Genomic DNA, 24,847 nt, shown 5'->3' with positions numbered 1-24,847 from the left:
GTACCTATTGATCTACTCACATTTGCATGTTTTCGAACTGCTAGGTGAGCAGGAGCTGGGATTAACAACGGGAGCTCACCCCGCCGCGCGGTTTCGAACCGCCGACCTTCCGATCGACAGCTCAGCGGTTTAACCCGCAGCGCCACCGCGTCCCTATTGAGAGAGAGATAATTTTGCAGAAAAAAATGTCCAATGATCAGATGACATGAATGGAGAATGAGATAAAGGAATAAATAAAAGTTTTATTGGTCTGTTTGGAGGCCAGGGAATGAATGAGGATGGTGATTTGTGAGTATCTGCTCAGAAAAAAGTCTGTTTATTTTAAATTTATTCTTCAAGCTTAAATATCTTCACACATTCACATTACAAAGAAATTAATACACATATAATAGCACAATTGGTTTGATTGTTTCCTATGAAAGATTGAGAGAATGAGCAAGATGAGAGGCTGTGAGATAGATCATTTCTTATTAGTGTCAGAAGGATCTTAAGGAGAAAAAAAAGGACCTGGAAGAAAATAAAAGCACTGAAATAACCAGAAGTAAATGTAGAATGGATGTATGAAAGACCTTTATTATAGAAAAAACTTGCATTTATTTTTAAAAAAACAAACAAAGACTGAAAATGTATGTCAGGAAAGAGAATTTAGAACTGTTTGTTATAGAGTGAAAATAATTATATTATTGAGAGCAACAGATGTATGTGGAGTATGAAAAATGGTATTTGGTAAATTATTCTGATAGAAAGTACAAAACATATGATTGGTGAAATTTTATTTATTTATTTAATCCCACTTTAATTATTTTTTTTTTATAAATATCTCAAGGTGGTGAACACACCTAATACTCCTTCCTCCTCCTATCTGCCCCACAATAACAACTCTGTGAGGTGAGTTGGGCTGAGAGAGAGTGACTGGCCCAAGGTCACCCAGCTGAAAAACACTATGGATAAGAAAAAAATGACTATAAAGATGCAAAACTGATTATAAGACAAATGTATAGGAGAAAATGTATATGGAGGAAACGTAGCTGCAAAAAATGTAGTCAATGAGAGCAAGGAAGGGTTAAGACTGAAAAGGGTATGAACTTGTCATATTTTGTTCCCCCCTTTCCTCCTTCCTTCCTATTATCTTGCACAGCAAACGACAGCAGCAGCAGCAGAAGTAACAGTAGTTGTCACTGTGTTGTCAGTATTGTCATCATCTGCATCCTTCTCCCAAATTTGAATATTAGGACCCTGTGAAGAAATTTCAGAATGATTCCAGAAAAAGACAGACAGAGGGGAAAAAAGAGAGGAAGGGAGATAATTTTTCAGTTCATCTCAAATACTTGGTTTATTGCTGACATAGGAATGTTACAATTGTTGTCCAGATTTTCTCCATACAGACAATAACTGACTAACAAACAGAGGAAGCTAAAGGGGGGAGGTCAGTGCTTCCTTCCTCACACTATGCATCTTTCTAGTCCCACATTTGAGCCTTGTAGGTAAAGCTGAAAGTCTGCGAAAAAGGCACCATACAGACAACCGCAGGTCTAATAAGACTTCAGCATTACACAAAATGTGTCAGATTATATTATTTTGCACTTTCACTAGTATAAAGACCTTTGTGACACTTTTCACAAATTCTCTTTGAATGGTACTAGTCTGAATGAGAATAGTTATTTCAGAATAATATTTCTCCCCTGTTGGGCTCTATGGAAGTGTTACCCAAGGTGGACATCATCAGCAGATCTCTATGGAAATGAAAAAGAAAAGTTTGTTATGCTTCTTTTCTTCACAACTGATTAGAGTATATGTGGCTCTTTGGAGAACTAAGTGTTACTATCTTGGGTAGAAAATCCCTAAAGATCCTTTTCACATGCATTTCTATATAACTCATCATTAACACCTTGCAAACCACTGATTTGCAAGTCCATAGGTTGAAAGCACAAAATCAACTAAAGAAGATTTTATAGCTTGAAACATATACAGTATATCTTAACCACTTTGGTAATACTGATTAGTAATTATGTTGGCTTTTAATGCTTTGTTGGGAATGACCCTATTTTAAGTTGGATGAAATACTTTTACTCTTGAAAATGTAATGAGGGATATTTTATATGCATCACTAGTCATTCCGTCTTTTGTTTTTAGCAGAAATGTTTCAGAAAGAAATGGAAACTCAGCAGCCACGAATAACTCAACCCTCTAATCTTTATTATTCAAAAAGTGAAGGAAGAATTTGGAAGACCTTAGTGATGCTTTAATTTCATGGATGTATCTCCTTGCAGATTTGCTTGGAAACAGGGAAAGAGGATCTATTTGCTAATCTGCTCCAGGCAGTAAAATATATTGGGCTTGTCCTACATGGAAACACTGTGTTGAAAGAATTAGCTGAATAGGGGTTTATTTGTTTGTTTGTTTGTTTTTCACTCATCCTAGGCTATTCAGTGATGATGGGACACAGATGAATGTATACTTCTACGTGCTACAATATTGTTTCTGTGTCTTCATTCAAGATGTAACAGTTTTTCATGACTGCTACTTAAACTCATTTTATGTCTTTCTAAATTCTGGACTATTTATGGAATAGGAAAATCTAAATTAACTTCAAACTAGAATTCCATCTTTACCCCTTTGGAAGAAACTACTATAAATGTATTGGAAAATATCTGTTTTCCATTGGTATTGAGAAGTTCTAGCAGATTCTGTGAGTGTTATATCTGCAGGTTTATACTGAAAACCCAGCTGGATAAGGGTATGGGCAGATAGGATAAATTCAAATAATATCTAATTCCGTTTCCAGTTATTGTTTTTATAAATTTTGCTAATCTCCACATTCTACATAAGGGCAAAATGCTTCATTTTATTTTCTTTCTTAGTTTAAAAGCACAATCAATTATTGAGTCAATGATTTGAACCAGAAGAGGGAATGAGATTTTTCTTAATCTGATTTCCATGCTATATTTTCATAACAAAAATGGTCTGCACTCATTTTGTTTCCCGTATTCCCCTTATTAGTTTTATATTTGTAAGCGCTAATTATAGATGACAGATTTTGTCCATACATGCAAGAGTTCATACCTTAAAAGGTTAATGCATTAAATCATACTGGTTCTGCGCATCTTTTTTGAAAATAAGATTACACTGAAACCACAATTCTGTCATATTTTATGTTTTATGCTGCTTTTACTTCCATGTGTATAATACTTAAACTTACCAAAAAGGATTTTCTTATTCCCTATAGGAATAAGTCTTGTTCTCACTGAGACATGGAGGAACAAAATCAAACTGCCTTGACCGAGTTCATCATACTTGGCTTTAGAAATCTGCAGGAGATCCACCTTTTGCTCTTCAGTGGGTTCTTCACCATTTATCTCTTCACTGTGGTGTGGAATACCTTCATTGTCTTAATGATGCTGGTGGACCAGAAGCTCCAAACCCCCATGTATTTCTTTCTTGGGAACCTCTCATTTCTGGACATTTGCTATACTAGCACCACTATCCCCCAGATGCTGGCTCATTTACTCTCAGAGAAAAACAGCATTTCCTTTTTGGGTTGTGCATTTCAGGCATATTTCTTTTTTTCTTTTGTGGGCATTGAGTGCCTCCTTCTTGCAGTTATGGCCTTTGACCGCTATGTTGCCATTTGCAATCCTCTACGCTACACACTGATTATTAGCAAAGCATTTTGTCTGCAACTGGCCACGGCCTGCTGGGCCGGTGGCTTACTTAACTCAGTGGTACATACCACTTTTGCCTTCCAGTTACCATTTTGTGGCAACAACCACCTGGATGCCTTCTATTGTGATATTGCTCCACTGCTGAGATCATCATGTGGAGACACTTCTCTCAACCAAGTTCTCTTGCTCTCCATTGGCCTTTTCATAGCCTGGACCCCTTTAGCATGCATCCTTCTGTCATATGGTTATATCATTTCAACTATCTTAAGGATGCACTCTTCAGAAGGGAGACAAAAAGCTTTTTCCACCTGTTCCTCCCATCTCACAGTGGTCCTTTTGTACTATGGAAGTGCTCTTTTCACCTACTCAAGTTCAAATAACAGTCATTCTTCAAATCAGGCTAAGCTCATTCCAGTAATATATAGTATTTTAACCCCACTTTTAAATCCCATCATATATACCTTACGCAATAAAGATGTAAAAGATGCCTGGAGAAGCACAATTAAAAAAAGGTGAAACATTTATTTCTTAATTATACTTGTTTTCAAGGTTATGTTCACCATTGAAATTAATATTCAGTTAATTAAAACTATGGTGAAATACACAGATTCTAATGTATATATGTATTTCAATTTGTACTGGTTTTCCCAACATTTACTGTAATTTGTTCATTTCTTATAATTATTCCAAAATGTAACTTTTTATTGTTCTTCTGAAATAATGACACTTCAGTTGGTAAAAAATACATGCAGCCAATTCTTGCACAGCTAGCCTATTCAATTTTTTATCACATGTACTTAAAATAGATTGTTTATGCCACGACCTGGCTATACCTGTGAAAACAGGAGGTAGTTTTGCTAAATAAGACTAAAAGTTTTTAACTAGTTGAAAGTTTTGTCTTTCAAATATCTGTGGAAGCACAGACAGAGTACAAGGGAATATTGTCCTCTGATCTTTTCTTTGGTGGCTGGTATTTAGAGGTGTGCTGATTTTGAATCCAGAGCTAGTATATAAAGCATCATGATGAGCACCCTTTCACATACTTAATTTCCAAATTTACATCATGTGAACTTAACAGTGATTCCTCCTAGTCATCATACAGTATGTTCTACCTACCACTTTCCTGATGAATTTTATGACTACAGCAAGTCTCTGAAATATATATATATATATATATATATATATATATATATATATATATATATACTGTGATCTGTAAGTGGTTGCTAAAACTGCCAGATGTTGCCCACAGCATGTGACTTCCTCATTCCTATCATTGCTACGATACCTCAGGTATTAGCACAAATTCTGTTTGGCATAATTTGTTTAACCTAGATGCTACCATTAATTGTTCTTTAATGGTAGCTTTCTCTAAGGAATTAAAAAAGTAAATAATGTTGGAAGAGCCTCAGGGATTTAGTTAGTTTCAGCACTTTATAGAAAATAAGTGTTTCTTCTTATTAAAAGAGATCTGCATTTTAGTAAAAGTTGTCTCTCTGCACCATATTTCAATACTACATTACTACATACTACAGTACTACAAGAGGCTGCAGTCATCCACTTTAATTCAGAGATAGATAGAAGGTGATGATAGATAGATAGATAGATAGAGATGATAGCTACATTCTAAATGTTTAGAACAAATGTAAGTACACTATAGCTTCTGATCCAATATGAAGCATACATTTTCTTATACAGTATGAATTTGGTATTCTGTTCACAAATGAACAAAGAAATTGTTGAAATCACCATGCATATACTGGGGGTGGGGGATGCTATATCTATATGCTTATGTACTTGATTTTAGGGATTCTGAACAGCTGAATATTTTGTTTTATTTTCAATATTTTAAAAGTCTTGTATTCTATTTTGCGTGGCTATATTGTACAGAATGCCTCAAGCACTCCTAGAATAGAGGGGCAGATAACCAATATAATAAACGAAAAAAGCTTCAAGATTTATGCAGAGGATAATCATTGCTTTAAAAACTTACTTGGTTGACCTAATGAAATAAGCCATAAGAATAAAAATAGATAACTCTCAAATTGTGTTTGTGTTTGTGGGTGTGTTTTACTGTGCTCAGAACTAGTGGTAGCACTGGTCAGAAGGAAGAAAATAGTTCTGAGATCTCTGGTTGTACCCCTGAACAAAGCTACAGAATCCAAAGAATAATTGAAATGAAACCTGAAAATGCATATTCTACGACAGCTCAAGTACTGGACAATGTAAGCTGTGGCTTACATTTCTGTTGTGCTTATCACTATATAGGTGGAGTCTGGTGAGCAAAAATGTGGACTCACAATGGAACTTCAGTGAATGGATTCATTCTCCTCGGCTTTACCAGCCATCCTGTACTGCAGCCTCTCCTCATGGTGTTATTTTTCACTATGTCTCTCATCACTGTTCTTGGAAACAGCCTGATCATCTTCTTGGTCTGGATCAACTCCCGTCTCCACACAGCCATGTATTTTTTCATTGGTAACTTATCTTTGCTCGATATATTCTTTACACTGATCACTACCCCTCAGATGCTAGCCCACATGGTTTCGGAAATTAAGATAATCTCTTACAACAGATGCATGGCCCAATTGAACTTAACTCTCTGTTGTGGGATGACTGAATGTTTCATCTTAACTCTCATGGCATATGACCGTTATGTGGCCATCTGCTGGCCACTGAGACATCCCATCATCATGAGAATGCCAGTGTGCATGCAGATGGCTGGGATATGTTGGTTTGGAGGCTTTTTCAATGCTGCAGCATTAACAGTCTGCACAGTAAATTTCCCCTTCTGTGGACCTAATCAAATCAACCATTTCTTTTGTGAAGCACCAGCTGTGCTTCAACTAGCTTGCATGGACACCTATGTGATGAAGGTGTTGATCTTTGCACTAAGTGTAATTGTCCTCATGCTTCCTCTTAGCTTTATAGTGCTCTCCTACCTCCACATTGCCAGAGTGGTCTTCAATATGCATTCAGCTGAGGGGCGACAAAGGGCTTTCTCTACCTGTGCCACACATCTCATCATTGTTGTGTTGTTCTACAGCACCATCAGCTTCACATACTTGCAGCCCCAGTCTGACCACTCTGCTGATCAAGAGAAGAAAGCTGCAGTCTTCTATTCTTTAGTCTCCCCCATGCTCAATCCCATCATCTACAGTCTGAGGAACAAAGATGTTAAAGAAGCCTTAGCTAAAGTGAAGTAAATCTCCTCTTTGGGAAAATGAGAACAGGACATTTGGTCTGTGAATCCATTTAATTGATACAATTCTGCAACTTATCCTTTTCTGACTCTGTCTTTCTTGCCAGTAAATTGTGCAAGTGATCATTAAAAAAACCTGTTCCATACATTGTTATATAAATTGTACAAGACATGTACAAAATATGGAGAAATATACTGTATATTTGCTTATTTCCTAGTTATCACAACAGGTGAATAGTTAACAATAAGTATGAGGCTCTTCTTAAGTGGGGATGCAGCTCAAGAAGCATCTGGTTCTTTACCTTCCTGCATTGAGCTTACCAAAATTCTGGAAGGCCAGACCTGCCTTATCTATTCTTTGTGAGTGCTTCACCTGAGTTGGCTGCTTTAAGGTTTTCTGTCAGGCTAGGACACATTCTATCAAGACTTGTTTTACTGCTTCCCAGTAAATGCTGCCCACATTTCCTCTTCTGAAAGTCTTCATGGAAGGAATAAATTATTCTGCTCTTAAAATTGAAGGGAAGGCACCAAAAAACTTGCAGAGAACACATTGGAAAACAGAATTTATCCTTAAATTTTAGTGAACATAAAGGATTCATCTGTATACTATAGATGATGCCAGGCTGCTAATAGTACTTCTGAAATGTTATAGCTCCTTTTTTAAGATAAATTTCCTTCTGTACTTGAACAATATTATTGATTTTTTGTGATGTCCCACCACTTCTCAGCCTTTCATGCACAAACACCTATGTCAACATAATGATTCTTTTTATATTCTCAGCTATCATAGTATTAAGCACCTTTTTGTTGACCATGCTTTCATATGTCTGCATTCTTGCAAATGTCATAAGGATTCCCTCAACAAAAGGAATGCAAAAAGCCGTTTCTACATGCAGCAAGGACCTGACTATAATATTACTGTACTATAGAACAGTGATCTTCATGTATCCAGCAGCAAAGTGGTCAGCTAAAGTCAACAGTGTGCTTTCTTTTATTAATGTGGTTACTCCTATGCTCAACCCAGTCATCTGCAGCCTGAGAAATGAAGATGTCAGAAAGGCAGAATGATACCCAGTAAATTCTGTCACAGAAGACGAAATTCTTAACTGCAGGGACTTAATCTTTGTAGTTCATAGTTTATTACACTGAGCTTTCTAAAATGTTTTACATAAGCAGCTGGACTCTGACAATGATTGACTAAATAACAGAATTTTCCTCTGACCATCTACCAGACTGAATAGGTGATGGATGTATTTTATAGAGATAATCATAGAAGTGGATATTATTAGTGATACTGTATACTATTGTTGATACAATGCAGTAGGTTATGATCAAGGATAATTGGGATATTGTGCATATAGGGTTTTTTTTTAATGTTTTCCACACATTTTTCAAAGGGAGCACATTCAGATATCTAGGGAACAAAATGGTTTTCAGGAATCATTTATTCTCAGCCAAGAATGTTGTTTGTAAAGCATGGCTGATGGTTGGTTTTAGCAGCTCATCTGTTTGGTTCATTTTCTAGAAACTTATATTTTATGTGAACATTGTATTTTTTTTAAAAAAGGAGTTGTGGATGTGTGTGGTCTGTCTATATCTGTATACATACATCTTGCCCTTCAAGTTGAGCTCAGTTTCTGGTGAGTTCAAAGAAACATTCACAATTGTCATTTATTTGCAACAGTACAGAAATAGTTTATTGCTGCTACAGTATCTTCTATAAAGTTTGCATCACTTATCAGTCTAACTTGGGATTTCCCAGGGAGAGCCTAGGCAGTCCTGTGGTCTCCAATCACAATACAAACCCATTGCAATACTGCTTAGTTATCTGAGGTCATCTAAAGTAAAATAAGTATTGTTACCTGCTGAAATTTTTCTGATTTATACATAGATACAGTAAAATATACATCACAATTTTTAAAATATTTCAATCATTATATTCCATTATTTCAGTTTGGTGCTATATAATCATCAGCCTGCTAAATTTAAAAAGTGATAGTCATATTTTCTTATTTCTCTGAACATGTAATTCCCAGATTCATTCAATAATTAATACACTGAACAGAAATGTAATTGGAATAATTAAGAACTTCAAGCTTCATTTCACTGGGTTATTCTTTCACCCTAAGGTGTGACTGAAGTAGCAAGGGGGTGCGGGGTGGGAGTGAGGGAACACTGAAAAAATACCCTTTTTCTTATCCAAAGAATTTATGAATATAGTTGGTCTGAAGAAATGAGATTTTTTTTAATTTGAAATTTAATTAGTTATAGGAGGAATATTTCCAAAGACAGACAGACAGACAGACAGACACACACACACACACACACGCAGACACAAACACAAACATGCTTACAATCATTACAGTGTGTTTGTTTACTTATCCAAGCAACCAATGCATATGGGCAATAAAGCTTTATATTCAATAAAGCTCTGAGTGGTCAACTAAATAAAAACATAAAATCCCATTATAAACCAAAAGAAAGAAATTAAGTTGGGGCCCTTATTAAAAACTCAAATCCCACTTATCACAAACCTTCCTGTAAGCAGTCCAATAATTAACATCCTGACCATAATGCCTGGGGGACAACCCAGGTTTGATGGTTAACTGAAAGGCAATGAAATCAGGGTGGTCCATATTTCTGGGGAGACACTGTTTCACAGGGCAAGTGCCATAGCAGAGAAGTCTCATTTCTTGGCACTCACCAGGTGACACTGATTCACTTAGAAGACCCAGAGCATGTCTACCTTACCAGACCTGGCAAGACATGTGGAAACCACTGGGGATAGGTGGTTCCACAAGTAACTAACCTGGCCCCATGTTGGAAAGGGAAGGGAAGGGAAGGGAAATTGAATATGGCAATGGGCAGATATGGCAATAAACAAAAATTCCCAGTTTGTATGCAATATAACAAAAATGTGATTGCTATCAGGGATTTAATTACGTCTCCAAATACTTGGACTGAATATTTTTTGGTAAGCACAAGGAAGGAAGGAAGGAAGGAAGGAAGGAAGGAAGGAAGGAAGGAAGGAAGGAAGGAAGGAAGGAAGGAAGGAAGGAAGGAAGGAAGGAAGAGGAAGGGATGGATGGATGGATGGATGGATTCAGGTGACTGTCAGGGTTACAACTCATGAGGCTACTATAGAAAAAGTAATCATACTTTGTCTCACTATATTTTGATGATGAACACATATATGACTTGCTCTCACTTGGAATTCCTACAGGACCAGTTCCATTCCCATCTGTTTTGCTTCCATCTACTGTATCTCATTATTTTACAACCTTTTCTTCTTCTATAGACGTTAAATAGTAAAGTTTCAGTTATTGTATATGACTGTTTGATACGAGATCATGTTCTTGAGTCATCCAAAAAGATATAGGCCACTGAAACATGTTTAGGTTGTCCCCCTGTTTCTACAGAATCATAAAGCAATGTTGAAGTTGATATTGTGGGGAAGATATGGCATAATTAATAACATGAAATTACATCATAGTGTCTAATGACTTCTATGTTAGATCATAGCATTTAGCACTATCAGTCTGGAGATGGATTCATTTTTGTTCCTGGAAATATTCCAGAAGGAGTGGCCAGAAGCACTTTTTATTAAATAAAGCAGATGAGAAATTATATGTATCCAATATCATGCATGTTTTCTGTATTACCTAGGAATGAGATGTGTGTTTTTTTAAAAAAATGTTAAACTGTTTAACTTTTTTTTTTATTCATTAAGAACTTCCTCTTTGTATTAATAATAAAGCTGTATTTAAAATATAGTATAGTAGGTTTCTTTTTGTTATGTCTGTTAGCACTAACATTATAGCAGACCTTGTTTATAATAATGCTGCATTCTTGTAATATTAATATTAATATTCATCAATATGCCTTGCTTGTGCTGTGGCCAAAATTACATTTGAGAAAGAAGAATGTTTGGAATACATATCTTTTCAAAATATTTTAAAATGCAATAGAATAGTGGAGTTAATGGAAATGGGTGTAGGAAAGATCACTGTATTACAAATGATATACATGATTTAATTTTGAAAGTATATCACAGATTATTTTTTACATTTTCAGCATAGGTATGTTTTTCAGATGGATGGCTTGGACCTAATGTTTAGTTCAATTCTGTATTAAGAACTTAGTTCTCATACATGTGCACATATTAATTTTATAGAGATAATCACTTGTTAGTGAATATTTTTTTAAACTGTTTGGAAACAGACAACTGTAAATAGAAATTACCTCAAGTTGCTATTACTATGGCTTGCTAATAAGTTTTTGTTCGCCTTTCATACATGAGTCACATAAAACTGTAAGCAGAGTCACCAGCAAAATAATCTCAAAGTAGGATTCTTACATTTTTAGGCAGACCTGAATTAAAAAAAAAAAAAAAAGTTCAGATAGTTGTGCAGAGAAGATAAACTAGTTTTTTGAAAAACCACCAGTTCCTTTAATCCATCCAAATATTCTTCTTCAGGATTTGTTTGTAACATAGCATGCTGTACTCAAAAAGTACTGGTTTCTATTTTTAAAATCAAAAGGATGGAGGGAAGTAATTCATTGTGCTTGCCTTCTTTGCCCATTACCATCCCTTCCATCTCCTTGCAGAAATAATAGTAGCATTATTATTAGTAGTAGTAGTACTAATTAATAATAGTAAAAATATAGGTGAAATCTGCTCAGCAAAGTATACATGGAAAGGAAGTCAAGATAAATAATAGAATTCACATATGTTTATTTATTTAATACTCTGATTTCCATCCAGGAAGTGATCAAGACAGATTTCAGCAGGAAAATATGAATTATAGTACAAAGGAAATAAACATGATTAAAAAATCCATCAAGATGTGTATTGTTTTTACACATATTATCATTTTAACTCTCTTTGGGAAAAAAGAAATGTACAAAGGACATATACAATTGAAGTGATATTTTCCATGTCATGGGACTCCCCACCCCGCCATCCAAAAAAGCAAACTGATGAGAAAGAAATAGAGACCAAAATCAGATTTTAAAAGCAAAACTGAGAGTAAAGGGAAAATTGTGATTGATTAGATCAGAGCTATTAGTCAACTCTTACCAGCAAATAATGTAAAATAAGGCAATGGTTTTTTTCTAATATTTGATCTTACAACATTCTTGTTGTTATGCAGTGTCCATAAATTTATTTCTGCAGAAATTTTGTAACAACATGCTATATGAAAATGTCCACAGGGCTTCATCTCTTACCTAAAATGTGACATCTCATTTAAAGTTTCTAAAAACTAAGTGAGAACATTTTCTCTCCTATCAATTTCCTCACTGACACTTTCACTTCCTTGTTCCGTAGGCTGTAGATGATTGGGTTGAGAGTTGGTGTTAAGATGCTGTATAGAATCCCCACAAGCTGGTCTTTTTCCAGTGAGTAGCTGGAAGTAGGACGGACATAAGTAAAGATGCTGGAAACATAGAACAGAATCACGATGGTGAGGTGTGATGCACAAGTAGAAATGGCTTTGTGAAAGTGTTTTTGCTGTTGGTTGCTAAAAATGGTATGGAGGATGAAGGCATAAGAAACTAACGTGAAGAAGAAAGGACTAAGGCCTATGAAAACACCCACAGTGAGCAGTGCAAGTTCATTGATATATGTGTCAGAGCATGAGATACTCAGCAAGGGAGGAATATCACAGAAAAAATGACTAATCCCATTTGATCGGCAGAAGGATAGACGGAATGTGAGTGTGGTATGAAGACAACCATTAAGAAAGCCACAAGCCCAGGAAATTGCAGCTAGCTGCAGACAGATATGTTTATTCATGAATCTACTATATCCCAATGGACAACATATAGCAAAATAACGGTCCAGAGCCATGGAGGCCAGGAGGAATCCCTCAGTACCTACCAATGCTACAAGAAAATATAATTGTACAGCACAGCCCATCAAGGAAATGCCTGGAGATTCCACCCAGAGATCTGCTAACATTTTGGGCACAGTCACAGAGATGTAGCAGATGTCTAACAATGAGAGATTGACAAGAAAGAAATACATGGGACTGTGAAGAGATTGATTCAGAACAACTACAGTGATCATAAGTGAGTTTCCCAAGAAACAAGTGGTATACATAATAAGAAAGAGGATGAAGAGGAAACTCTTCCCTTGTTTAATATTCATAAATCCCAGGAGTATGAACTCTGTGACAAATGTTTGATTTTGAGCACACATTGAACACATGATCTATAAGCAGACTACCGTGAATAAAATGGATATTTAAGATAGTTCTATACTATGCAATATTTGTGCTTGATCTAATAGTTGCCTTTTGTGTTGATTGTTACTAAACACTAATTATCATAAAGCAATAATTTGTGCCTCTTAGGAGGATCATATAAAATTCCAGCATCTAATATTCAATTGGCAAAACTTCATTGCCTTGATTACCATTCTGAGCGTTCCTTCATGGCATTCAGTCCTGTTTCTGTTCTCCATAATTAGCATACTATTAAGGAAACAAGTCCTACTGCACACAGAAGTCCTAAATCAATTTTGAGCTCTGCTGTGAAGATTCCAATTTTCCCAGTTTCTTAAATCTTGTTCCAGGTCCAGAAAGGTTAAACCAGGCTTCCTTTGCTATCCCACATTATGGTTTGCAATCAGGCTTTTTTTTTTTAAAAAAAAGTTGTTTTTATCCTAATTTGGAGAATATAATTTAGTGGCCAAGCTGAATATTAACTAAATGAATGACTTTAAATAACATCTTCATTTATCCATTCTTTTTTTTTTTTTAATTGTCAGTTTCTTTTTAACCCAAGTGGAGACTATATCTAGGGTTTCATTATGGCTGTAGATAATGGGATTAGGCATGCAGGATCTGTATACAGTGGAGTAATGTGTAGCAGCTTTTCCCCTGCAAGTAATAGTAACTTGAGAAACTCATCTCAAGCCTGGCATAAAAGTAAGGAATAATCTTGTTCCTGCATGTTGCAGTCCTGATCACTTTTCCCAAGGAGTTCTATTTATAAAAAAGCAAAAACAAAACAAATCCTAAGTCAGTCTTTCATGCATATTAAATAAGATCTAGCATGTAATGTTATATATAGTATGACATTTGTCTCTCCCCTTCCCAAGTACCCTATAGAAGTCAATTCTCTTGATTCCTCAGAGGGGAATGATTCAAGTTCCACAATAACTTATCTCACTTAAGGAACAGGAAATGTGACTCATCACTGAGACAACATAAGTATAGTATTGTTATATCTGCTACTTCTTTAACCCACCCAAACCTGTTTACTTCAACTGCAGTGATGGCACTAGGAAGAGAGAGAGAATGCATTTATTATCAAGGAAGCTATTAGAATTTTGAAACAGAAAAAAAAAATAGCATATTTCACACTAGTTTCATATATCTCTCTTCCCACTCTGAAACCAACATTTGATCCTCTTATCTTCTGTAAGGGACAGCCCTTGGGTTTGCCTTCCATAATATTTCTAATTAAAGAATACTAATACTAATTAATACTAATTAAAGAATACTCTAAGAATACTAAATCACAGGAATATTATTGGTGTACTGGATTGTGTAATCAGATTGAGGATTCATTCTAACTGTTCAAGGTAAACAAATTCAGGGGAAAAAATCCATATGGGTAAAAACTTGCAAATTGTCAAATCAATTGAGACATCTCTAATCTGTTGGATACTTTGTTTATGGAACATCTGAATAGAAGCTTCATGTGCTGTTTATAGATAAAATTCTGTTGAATTCACTGAGTTCCTAGAACCTTGTCATCAGCACTTTAGATAATCTCTAAAAATAAAGGTCCCATGGATACCAAGAGTCTATCTGCTAAATACCCAAATCTTACATAGTAACAAATTATTACTTTTGGCAGATGGATAAATATTACTGGAAGTTATGTTCAGTCTGTCATAGTTTCCAATCATACATCTTATGAAGCTCTGAAATGGCTATGTCTTCCAAATGAATATCTGTTTTAACATGAGTCATTTTGTTATATTTGTACCTAAGAGTTATCTATTACAAGAGTGGTAACTTTGCTCTTAGGAATTTAAATTGTGGGCATCATTGCCCAAACAGATATTTATGTATTTATATATTTTCACAATTGCCTTTTCCCAAGAGAAGATGATGAAATCTTGTTTTAAACATAGTTTAAATAAAATTTGCAACAAAAAAGTGTATGTTAAACTGGTTATGAAATTAGAATTATCCTTTAAAATAGCCACCAAAAGAGCAAGGAAAACCAAGACAGTTGCAACATCATCTACAAATATAATTAATGCTGTTTCTTTGCTCTATCTAGGTATGAAACCACTGGGCATTATCTGCTTCTTCCAGGCCTCTTTGAAGTGGCCTCCTACCTACCTTCTCAACAACCTTTCCTTAATTGAAAAGGTTGGAGGGGGGATGCAGCAAGATGGCCAGCCATTACTAGCAAGTCTCATGAGCTCCTTGCTACCAGTTTTTATTTATTTTTAAATGGCAATATAGACCATTTTATTTTAATAGCTGTAAGTTGCTGAGAGCAGGAAGAAAGGAAGAAAAGAAGTAAGGAGAAGTGGAGGAGTGGAGGAAAAACTATAGCCTCCCTGAGGAAACTGAGCAGGATGGGCAAAAGGAACATCAATGAAGCCTGTCTTGGACAACAACCCTCCACCAAGTCGGCCAAGCTGTTAAAATTGAGGGATTCCTGTTATCTAAGGAAGCTTCAGGTAGAGCAACTTTTACTTCTACCTCTATTTCCACCTCCAATAGATTTGAGGTGCTTGAATGGGACCTTCAAAGAGAAATAATAATAATAATAAAAAGCAACAGCTGCCAGAACTCTGGTAAAGATGACCTTCTTGAAGGTCTACTTCCCTCCCAGCTTCTTCATCTTCTCTCCTAGCCCCCTGCTTTAATTTACCTTTTATGGCTATAGAAGAAGAAAACAAGGCTACACAGAAACAGGAATGGAAGAAGCTGTTTCTACAGAGTGGCTCAACTGATTTTATGCCCTAGTGATGCCTCCTCACAGTTCAGTTATTTTGCTTTGTGAGCTATTTGATTATATGAAGAAATTCTTTGATTACTTAAGTTTACAAGCTAGACATGGACAAATAGCATCTTTTAGAAACAAGTCTTAAGAGACCTCACACTAATAAGGTTGACAAAGCTGACATCAATTTTTAAGGTGAATTTTTCTCCCTATGGCGAAGTCAAGTGGTGCTGTTCTTGCTTGCTCCAGAAGTTCAGAATATACTCACCTTTGTAGCCAAATCAGATTATCCTCCACAAATTATTGAATAGTTTGAACTTTAGTCATTCAGACACAAAAAGAACAATTTTAATATCTATGCTTTAGGTTTTATGCTGACAGCATCAGCGGGTGATCTTTGTGAAGCTGAGTGGCTTCTTACTCACCCTGGAAGGAAATTGATTTTACTGTCCTTCAAGCAATCTACCATACCTCACTATTTGCTCAAAATGAAGTGATATCTTGCTGATTTTCAAATTTCTTCTGAGTTTTCTGTAATGAAAAAGCAATAACTCTCTTTAGCCCTGCTTATTCTGCAAATTAGCTTATTTTGCAAATTAGCTTCCTGTTATCAGTACTCTCTCATTCACTCTTGATAAGGCAAGATTCTGGGAGTCATTCTGATATGCAGTTGGAATCCAAGCAAGATGCAGTAGAAGCTGACCTTAAGGTATAACAAATTTCCAAGAATGACAAGTTCACCTGGACAAAATACATGGGAGTTCGGAGGGAGGGGTTGAGTATAGGAACAATCATCTCTAACCTATTATCCCATTGTTCAGCAATAATTTTAAGTACAGGAGATTTTCAGAAATTTGATCTTTGAGAATTGCAATAAAAACTGACCTGATCTGAAGTTTCCAAAAGTGAAACAACAATGTTTACAAGCTTTGCCTGTCTTCTTATATTCCCATTTCCACTCCAATAACTATTTCAAATATTTACTTTGACTCTTCCATAGCTAATGCAGTGAAGATGTTGCAGTCTAAAAAGGTTCAGATGAAGAATCATGCAAAACTGTCATTTCAGGAGAACAGCTCCCCGCCCCCCTTCAAATGGACTCATACATTGTCTTTGTTTCAACACTTCTTTTGACACAATGCCTTCAGACATACCAACATTTTCATCAGGATGACGGTGAAGTACTCCAAGTTAGGGTTTAGGCATGAATTTGAAAGCTTGTAAATAAGTGTAAGTATGAACCCAAACCTCTCTTTCTGTTGTTGATGAATATATGAGCCAATGAGCCAGATAATATTCCCAGAAAGGATATTTGTATTCATATCTAATTTCCCCTTTCACACACACCCCTATTCCCAATTCCCTGCCATCTCTCCTACATTTACTCTTGGGGACTCAATCAACACAGTATCTGGGATTAAGGGAATTTGAGATATAAATGGCAGTGAGGGAAATCCAGACATTTGAAGTGGAAGCCAAGAAAACTGATTATTTTTTCTCCTTTCACTCTTCATTATTTTCATTATAAGTGCAGGTCCTGTATCTAGGCCATGTATGTACTTGGACTCCAGTCCAACATCAAGATTGGAACCAAGAGGAATCATCATCATCATCATTATCCTCATCCCATGAATGAAAGTATATTATTATGTTTAATTACATTTTATAACATTATATTTTAGTTAAACAATAAACCTTATTACAATCACAGAACAGTGTCAGAAGTCCATTATGTTGCTTCAAATTGTAATACAAGGTATATAATATGCAAACTACATAACATTTCATTAAAAAATATAAAATCAAATAACAGCATAATAAAAAGGCAGACCACAAATTTCTATCTTCCTGCACTTCTGCTCTTTCTTACAATAGTGGCATAGCCAGCAAGCTCCCAAAGATGATTTTACTACTTGCATGGGATTTTGGAGTATTTACATGCAAATAAGTAGCTTATATAGTAAAAGTCATCTGGTGCCCCTGGAAATTTTGATAATGGAATGCTCTGATGGTGCTAGCATATTTTAGTGAAAGCTAGCTCTTTTTTAAAAAAGACAAGAACACACTCACACAGAGAAATGTACTAGAATGCTTTGAAATATAAAACCCTGCAACCATTGTAATGGGTGGAACCGTTATATATATATATATATATATATATATATATATATATATATATATATATATATATTTATGGAGCAGGAGTACAGACTTTGCTATGTTGGTTGTGTAGCCAGAGGAACTATGTGAATAAGTCATATTTATTTATTTAAATTTATTTATTATTGGCATTTTTATTCTGCCTTTTTCCTCTGAAAATGCATGGTGGCATACATGATGGAGTTTCCCTTAACTTTATTCCCATAACGACCCTTCAGAGTAAGTTGCACTGAGAATAATTAGCCATTATCCATTATTCAACCAGTGAGCTCTGTGGTGTCATGTTCGCCGTTTCAATGTCTTTGATGCATCGTAACATTTCGCATGTCATTAATTGGATGCGTGTTTCATCTTTCTGGGGAGGATGGGAACGGTTATCTTTTGGCTTCGCTTTGGAATGTATTTGTATTATCTCTTGCACTCAAGGTTACTTTCCCAGGCTAGCAACGCTGACGATTGCTAGCACCTGTGCCGGGCGGGGCTGTTACGAGGGAGGCGGGATACGTTTGCACCAAGGGTTTAAGTTTGTATTTGGCGCGCTTTTGCTCATTCTCAGCTTTCTCTGTATTTGTCTTTAGTACTCTAATAAATCAGATTTCATTTAGCAGCCTCTTGTGAGTCTGAGTATTTGGGGCTAGGGCAATCATTACATAAAGCTGAGAATCTAAGTTCCTAACTCCGCTGGCCCCTGTCCAGGAAAGACAAGCGTCTAACCCTGTGAGGGAGAGAGCCCGCGATGACTGAACCCGACATCATGATGATGGAGGAAGGGGAACCGGACTCGACCGTGAGGCAGTCCGGCCGACCGTCCCAAGGTGGGGAGCTGTCAGCCATCCGAGAGGAGGCGAGCTCCGAGTCGGAGAGTGAAGCCGGGGGGCTGAAAACGGCCCCAGAGACCACCGTAAATTCTCCGGGCGAGCTGCTCACCTGGGACGAGACCCACGGAGATGCCACGGCAGCGGGGGGTCCCTCCTGGAGGCAGAGATACCCATTATCCCCCAACGTGGTGCAGGTGCAGCCAACGGAGGGCTCACCCACTCCGGATCGGATCCGAGTGTTGGAGTCCAAAATGGATTCGTTGGAGGCTATATTGAAACAGCTGAGCTTGGATGTGACCTCGTTGCGAGAGGTCCGGGAAGAATCAAGCCAGAGGCATTCAACCCCCTCTTCCCAGGGGCTGTCCCCGGAACGGCGACGGGTGGTGCGGAGGCGCGAAGGGGACCAGTCGGTCCAGATGGAAATCGCAGCATCGCCAGGGCGATCGCCCCGGGGCCCCGTGCCGCCCCGAGCCAGGGAAACACAAGCCGCGGCAGCACCAGTGGTAGGGCGCAGCCCGGTGGGAGGCGGCATGCGAGACTTCCCTGTCAAGTTTGATGGGGACCCGACCAAACTCTCGTTCTTCCTGACGAACGCGAAAGCCTATATGGAAGAATGGGGGGCGTTTTTCCAATCGGAAAAGGCAAGGATCATCACCATTGCCACCAAACTGAAGGGGAGGGCGGCAGACTGGTATGTCCAGATGTGCCAGTCGGAGGCGCCTGAACTGGAAAGTCTCGAGGAGTTCCTCGGGGCATTGAAGCAACACTTCGAGGACCCCTTAGCAAAGGAGAGAGCAAAGCGAGCCCTGAAGGAACTCAAGCAGGGGTTCAGATCAGTGGCCGATTATGCTTTGGAGTTTAAAGCGCTAGCTGGGAAGGTGGATGACTGGTCCCAAGCTACCATTATCGAGCTCTTCAAGGATGGCTTGAATACAGAAGTGCTGCGCTGGTCCCTGGGGAGGGACGACCCATACACGCTGTATGAGTGGATCCTGCTGGCGGGGAGGGCTGAACATGCCCAGGAGATCTTTGCCCAGCGGAAGACCGCCAAGTCGGGGCAGGAGGTGAAGCCCAGCCGCCCATCGACCACCGGGGGGAAACCGGGACAACGACCCTGGGACGAGGAGCGGGAGAAGCGGTATGCTAAAGGCTTGTGCCTGAGATGTGGTAAAGAGGGGCATCGAGTGGCAGCATGCCCGAAGGCAAAGGTAGAGTAACGGCCCGGAAAACCGCCAACAAAGTCCCCTGCATTGCCGAGGAAACAGAAAGCTGCGGTGGCTGAAACCGAGGGAGACGATGTGATGTTCTACGAAATTGAAGGGGAGACCGAAATCCCGCAGCCGGCGGGAAACGCCAGCCACCTGCTCTAAAGGGCGCCGCTGGGCAGGTGGTAGAGGACGGGCGCGAGCCTCCATCGGTGAGTGGCACTTACCGCATACTCATGGTGAAATTGAAATTGGGCTCCCAATCCAAGACTGTGGAAGTATGGGCCATGATTGATTCGGGGTGTTCCCGGTGTCTTATGCACCCTGACGTGGTGGCGGCTTTGGAGCTCCCCACTTTCCCTTTACAACGACCCATCGCTTTTACTCAATTGGATGGGTCCATGGCAGGGGGCAAACCGGTCACCCATTTTACAGGGCGGGTAGCCTTGCAACTGGGCAGTCACCAGGAAGGGTTGTCTTTTGTAGTGGCTCCTGTAGGGGGACCATTGGTGGTGTTGGGGGTACCCTGGTTGGTGCAGCAAAACCCCCAAATAAATTGGGTTTACCGAACTATCACGTTTAGGGATGGGTTTTATCAAGCGGCAGAGGGGAAGGGTGCCCCAGAGGAGATGGTGGGGGTTGCGGCAGCTGCGACTCCGCCTTACCCGGCCTCTCCTCTGGAAGGCTTGCCGGCCGAGTACTGGATGTTTGCTGATGTATTCGGTGAAAAGGAAGCTGACCAGTTGCCCCCCCATCGAAAGACGGACTGTGCCATAGAACTGCTGCCCAACACCCAATTGCCTAAACCAAAAATTTATTCCATGACGCAGAAGGAACTGACTCTGTTGAGGGAATTTGTGGACAAAAATCTGGCGCGCGGATTTATTGAGCCGGCGAATTCACCCGTGGGGGCGCCGGTTCTTTTTCGCCCAAAAAAGGACGGGACATTGAGACTTTGTACGGATTTCCACGGATTAAATGCCGTCTCAATTTCCAACAAATATCCCTTGCCATTGATAAAGGACATGTTGTCACATCTGGCCAAGGGAAAGATCTTCTCAAAGCTTGATTTAAGAGAAGCCTACTACCGTGTACGAATCAAGGAGGGGGATGAGTGGAAAACTGCATTCAATTGCCCGTTGGGAGCTTTCCAGTATAAGGTGTTGCCGTTTGGGTTGGCTGGGGCCCCTGGGGTATTTATGCAATTAATCAATGAAGTTTTGCATGAACATCTGTTCAAAGGTGTACTGGTGTATTTGGATGATGTGTTGATTTATACTGAAACCATGAAAGAGCATGTAGCTCTAGTAAAGCAAGTATTGTGTAAACTCAGATCTGCTGAATTGTATGCCAAGCTGTCGAAATGTGCCTTTCATCAGACCCAAATTGACTACTTGGGGTATAGGATTTCAGATAAAGGCATAGAAATGGACCCTGCCAAGGTGCAGGCTATCATGGACTGGGAGAGTCCCCGCACCCGCAGGCAACTTCAAAGTTTCCTGGGGTTCAGCAACTACTACAGATTGTTCATAAGGGGGTTCGCTGAGATTGCCTTGCCCCTAACTGAGCTGCTGCGAACCAAAGGGGTGGGAGATACTAGAAGAGTAAAGAATCCCGGAGCGCTGTTGAGGTGGACGCCTGCTTGTCAGACGGCGTTTGAGCGACTGAAAGCAGCTTTCGTCAAAGAGCCCATTTTACAGCATCCTGATCCTTCAAAGCCGTTTGTTGTACAGGCAGATGCCTCCGATTATTCTGTTGGGGCATTGTTGATGCAAAAAGACGAGGCAGGATGCCTCAAGCCCTGTGCCTACTTATCCCGCAAATTCTCCGAGACTGAGAGGCGTTGGCATGTTTGGGAGAAGGAGGCATTTGCAGTAAAAGCTGCCTTAGAAGCTTGGCGGCATCTGTTGGAAGGGGCAAATCATCCCTTTGAAGTATGGACTGACCATAAAAACTTGGAGGCTCTTAGTACCCCTCGAAAACTGAGCCCCAAACAGGTTCGTTGGGCTCAATTTTTCAATCGATTCAATTTTCAGTTCAAATTTATTCCAGGGAAAAAGAACTTCTTGGCTGATGCCTTGTCAAGGCAACCTCAGGACTCTGGGGCAGCGCCAGATGTGGTAAGCACCCTGTGGACGGCGCCCCAATTGGGCATGCAGGCTGTGACGCGAAGCCAAACGCGCACGCAGCAGCCGCCCACCACAAGCGCTGTTCAGCCAAGTACTTTGTCAATTCCCTCCCAGTTGCAACAAAAGTTTCTAAAAGAACTGAAAACGGATACTTGGTTGCTTGCGAATAAAGACAATGTTACTTTTGACAGAGGCTTCGCTTGGAAATCCGACCGCCTCTACGTTCCTGAAAGCCTCAGAAAAGATGTGTTACTACGTTCACACGATGACAAACTCGCAGGTCACTTCGGGTTTGTAAAAACCTTGCACCTCGTTCGGAGGCAATTCTGGTGGCCCACATTACGTAAAGATGTTAAAGACTACATTGCCTCCTGCACTGTTTGTGCAATGTCCAAGCGCAAGGTGGGCAAGCCCCAAGGACTGCTGCAACCCGTGGCAGCCCCTTCTTCCCCTTGGGAGGAAATTTCCATGGACTTTATTGTCGAGCTACCGCCCAGCCAACGCAAAACGGTCATTTGGGTGGTCAAAGACTTTTTCTCCAAACAGGCTCACTTCATCCCTTGCGTGTCCATTCCGTCGGCACGTCAATTGGCTCGCCTATTCCTGGTACACGTGTACAGATTACACGGATGTCCCTCCCGCTTGATTTCGGACAGAGGTACACAATTTACCTCGCAATTTTGGCGGGCGTTTCTCAAGCTGTTAGGCACGAAGCAAGCCCTGTCCACGGCTTGGCATCCTCAGATGGACGGGGCCACTGAGGCGGTTAACTCTACTCTAGAGCAGTACCTTCGAGCTTTTGTGAATTATCAGCAGGACAATTGGGTAGACCTCCTACCGTTTGCTGAAGTGGCTTACAACAATGCAGTGCATCAAAGCACTGGCCAAACCCCATTTCGGGTAGCTCAGGGTAAAGACTTTGTACCTATCTCTGATCTACCGCAACCTCCGGCAGGTGCAGTCACTCCAGATGATTGGACAACACAACTGGCTGACTCCTGGCCAATGATTCAAAAGGCATTGGCTGATGCACAAGCGGATTATAAATTGTATGCTGATCGGAAGCGGGCTCCCCAACCTGCATTCCAAGTTGGGGACTCGGTGTACCTTTCTACCAAGTTTATCAAGTCATCACAACCTTCAAAGAAACTTGCGCCTAAGTTTGTGGGTCCTTTCCCGATTATCGCTCAGATTAACCCTGTGACTTTTAAACTTGACTTGCCTCATAACCTTAAACGCTTACACCCTGTTTTTCATTGCAGCTTACTCAAACCGACTATTCCTTCTGACCGCTGGCATCGCCAACCTCCACCTCCCACCCCCATCATGATTGATGGTCAGCAACACTTCGAAGTTAAAGAAATCCTGGACTCTAGACGCCTTCGAAATAATTTGCAATATTTAGTTCGTTGGAAGCATTTCCCTCATCCAGAGTGGGTCGCTGCACCAGATGTGGCTTCCCCTGTTCTGGTGGCCCGTTTCCACTCTGCTTATCCCACAAAACCAGGTCCCTAGGTCTATTTTTAGGGAGGCGGTATGTCATGTTCGCCGTTTCAATGTCTTTGATGCATCGTAACGTTTCGCATGTCATTAATTGGATGCATGTTTCATCTTTCTGGGGAGGATGGGAACGGTTATCTTTTGGCTTCGCTTTGGAATGTATTTGTATTATCTCTTGCGCTCAAGGTTACTTTCCCAGGCTAGCAACGCTGACGATTGCTAGCACCTGTGCCGGGCGGGGCTGTTACGAGGGAGGCGGGATACGTTTGCACCAAGGGTTTAAGTTTGTATTTGGCGCGCTTTTGCTCATTCTCAGCTTTCTCTGTATTTGTCTTTAGTACTCTAATAAATCAGATTTCATTTAGCAGCCTCTTGTGAGTCTGAGTATTTGGGGCTAGGGCAATCATTACATGTGGTCACATGTGGATTTGAACCTGACTGCCTCCACTCCTCATTCAACACCTTTACCACTACACTACATTGGCTCTGCATGCAAATTCTACATACACACAGTAAGAGCTCATCTATAAGGACCAGAATTCCACCTAAGCCTGCAAAGTCTATTGTAGAAACATGGACATTGCTGAGAAGCCAAAGGCTGTCACCTATTCTTTGTCATGTTTACTATAGCCACTCTGATCAAGATTGTAGGCAGTTTATATTTCAAAGTTCACTTCTACATTTAACTGCATCTATATCATACATAATTAGGCTATGATGGGATAAAACCCTGAGGCCATCTGTTTATCTTTTATAACTCAAGTGCTGCATAATGTCAGTTCTAATACCTCTCTCTCTCATTTAGCCAACAAGTGTTACATTACCTGGAAAAATCTTAAACATTGCTTCTTTGGGGTCAGATAAGCTTCAAGAAGATTTTCATTCATAATCAGATACAACTAAAATATAATGGAAGTTTGGAATGTGTCTCTAACTTAAGGGATGAGGATGAGCTTTGAAAAAAATAATGCAGCTGAAAATTTGAGCCTGGGTTTTTACCAGGTCTAGTTAAATATTAGACCTATGACCATTCATACAGGAACAATGCTTTTAAAAATATCAGAATAGGAAAGGATACAACAGAAAGATTTATCACATTCTCAAGCATAGTTTTTTCCTTCTATTCCTTAACTTCCCCAGCCATGTCTATGCTTCAGCAGATTTTAGTTTCTGGATGATTATCTATATCCTCTGA

At 39.4% G+C, this 24,847-nt stretch overlaps 3 protein-coding genes across 3 annotated transcripts; 2 read left to right on the top strand and 1 right to left on the bottom strand.

Annotated features, from left to right (window-relative positions):
- Positions 1 to 3,251: 3,251 nt before the first annotated feature.
- LOC134496545 (olfactory receptor 5V1-like) lies at positions 3,252 to 5,944 on the top strand. The gene is made up of 3 exons (XM_063302266.1): positions 3,252 to 4,158; positions 4,392 to 4,455; positions 5,746 to 5,944. Exons 1-3 carry the CDS (start codon positions 3,252 to 3,254, stop codon positions 5,942 to 5,944), a joined length of 1,170 nt encoding a protein of 389 aa, XP_063158336.1.
- A 6-nt stretch (positions 5,945 to 5,950) lies between these two features.
- LOC134496544 (olfactory receptor 2G3-like) lies at positions 5,951 to 6,868 on the top strand. Its single transcript, XM_063302265.1, has one exon. It carries the CDS (start codon positions 5,951 to 5,953, stop codon positions 6,866 to 6,868), a length of 918 nt encoding a protein of 305 aa, XP_063158335.1.
- A 5,253-nt stretch (positions 6,869 to 12,121) lies between these two features.
- LOC134496543 (olfactory receptor 5V1-like) lies at positions 12,122 to 13,066 on the bottom strand. The gene has a single exon (XM_063302264.1). The coding sequence runs from the start codon at positions 13,064 to 13,066 to the stop codon at positions 12,122 to 12,124; it is 945 nt and encodes a 314-aa protein (XP_063158334.1).
- Between the last annotated feature and the right edge of the window lie 11,781 nt (positions 13,067 to 24,847).

Source organism: Candoia aspera, chromosome 4 (genome assembly GCF_035149785.1).
Source record: "Candoia aspera isolate rCanAsp1 chromosome 4, rCanAsp1.hap2, whole genome shotgun sequence".
Taxonomy (NCBI): Eukaryota; Metazoa; Chordata; class Lepidosauria; order Squamata; family Boidae; genus Candoia; species Candoia aspera.
Note: the sequence above shows the minus strand (reverse complement) of the source record. Positions and strands in the feature narration are given on the sequence as shown.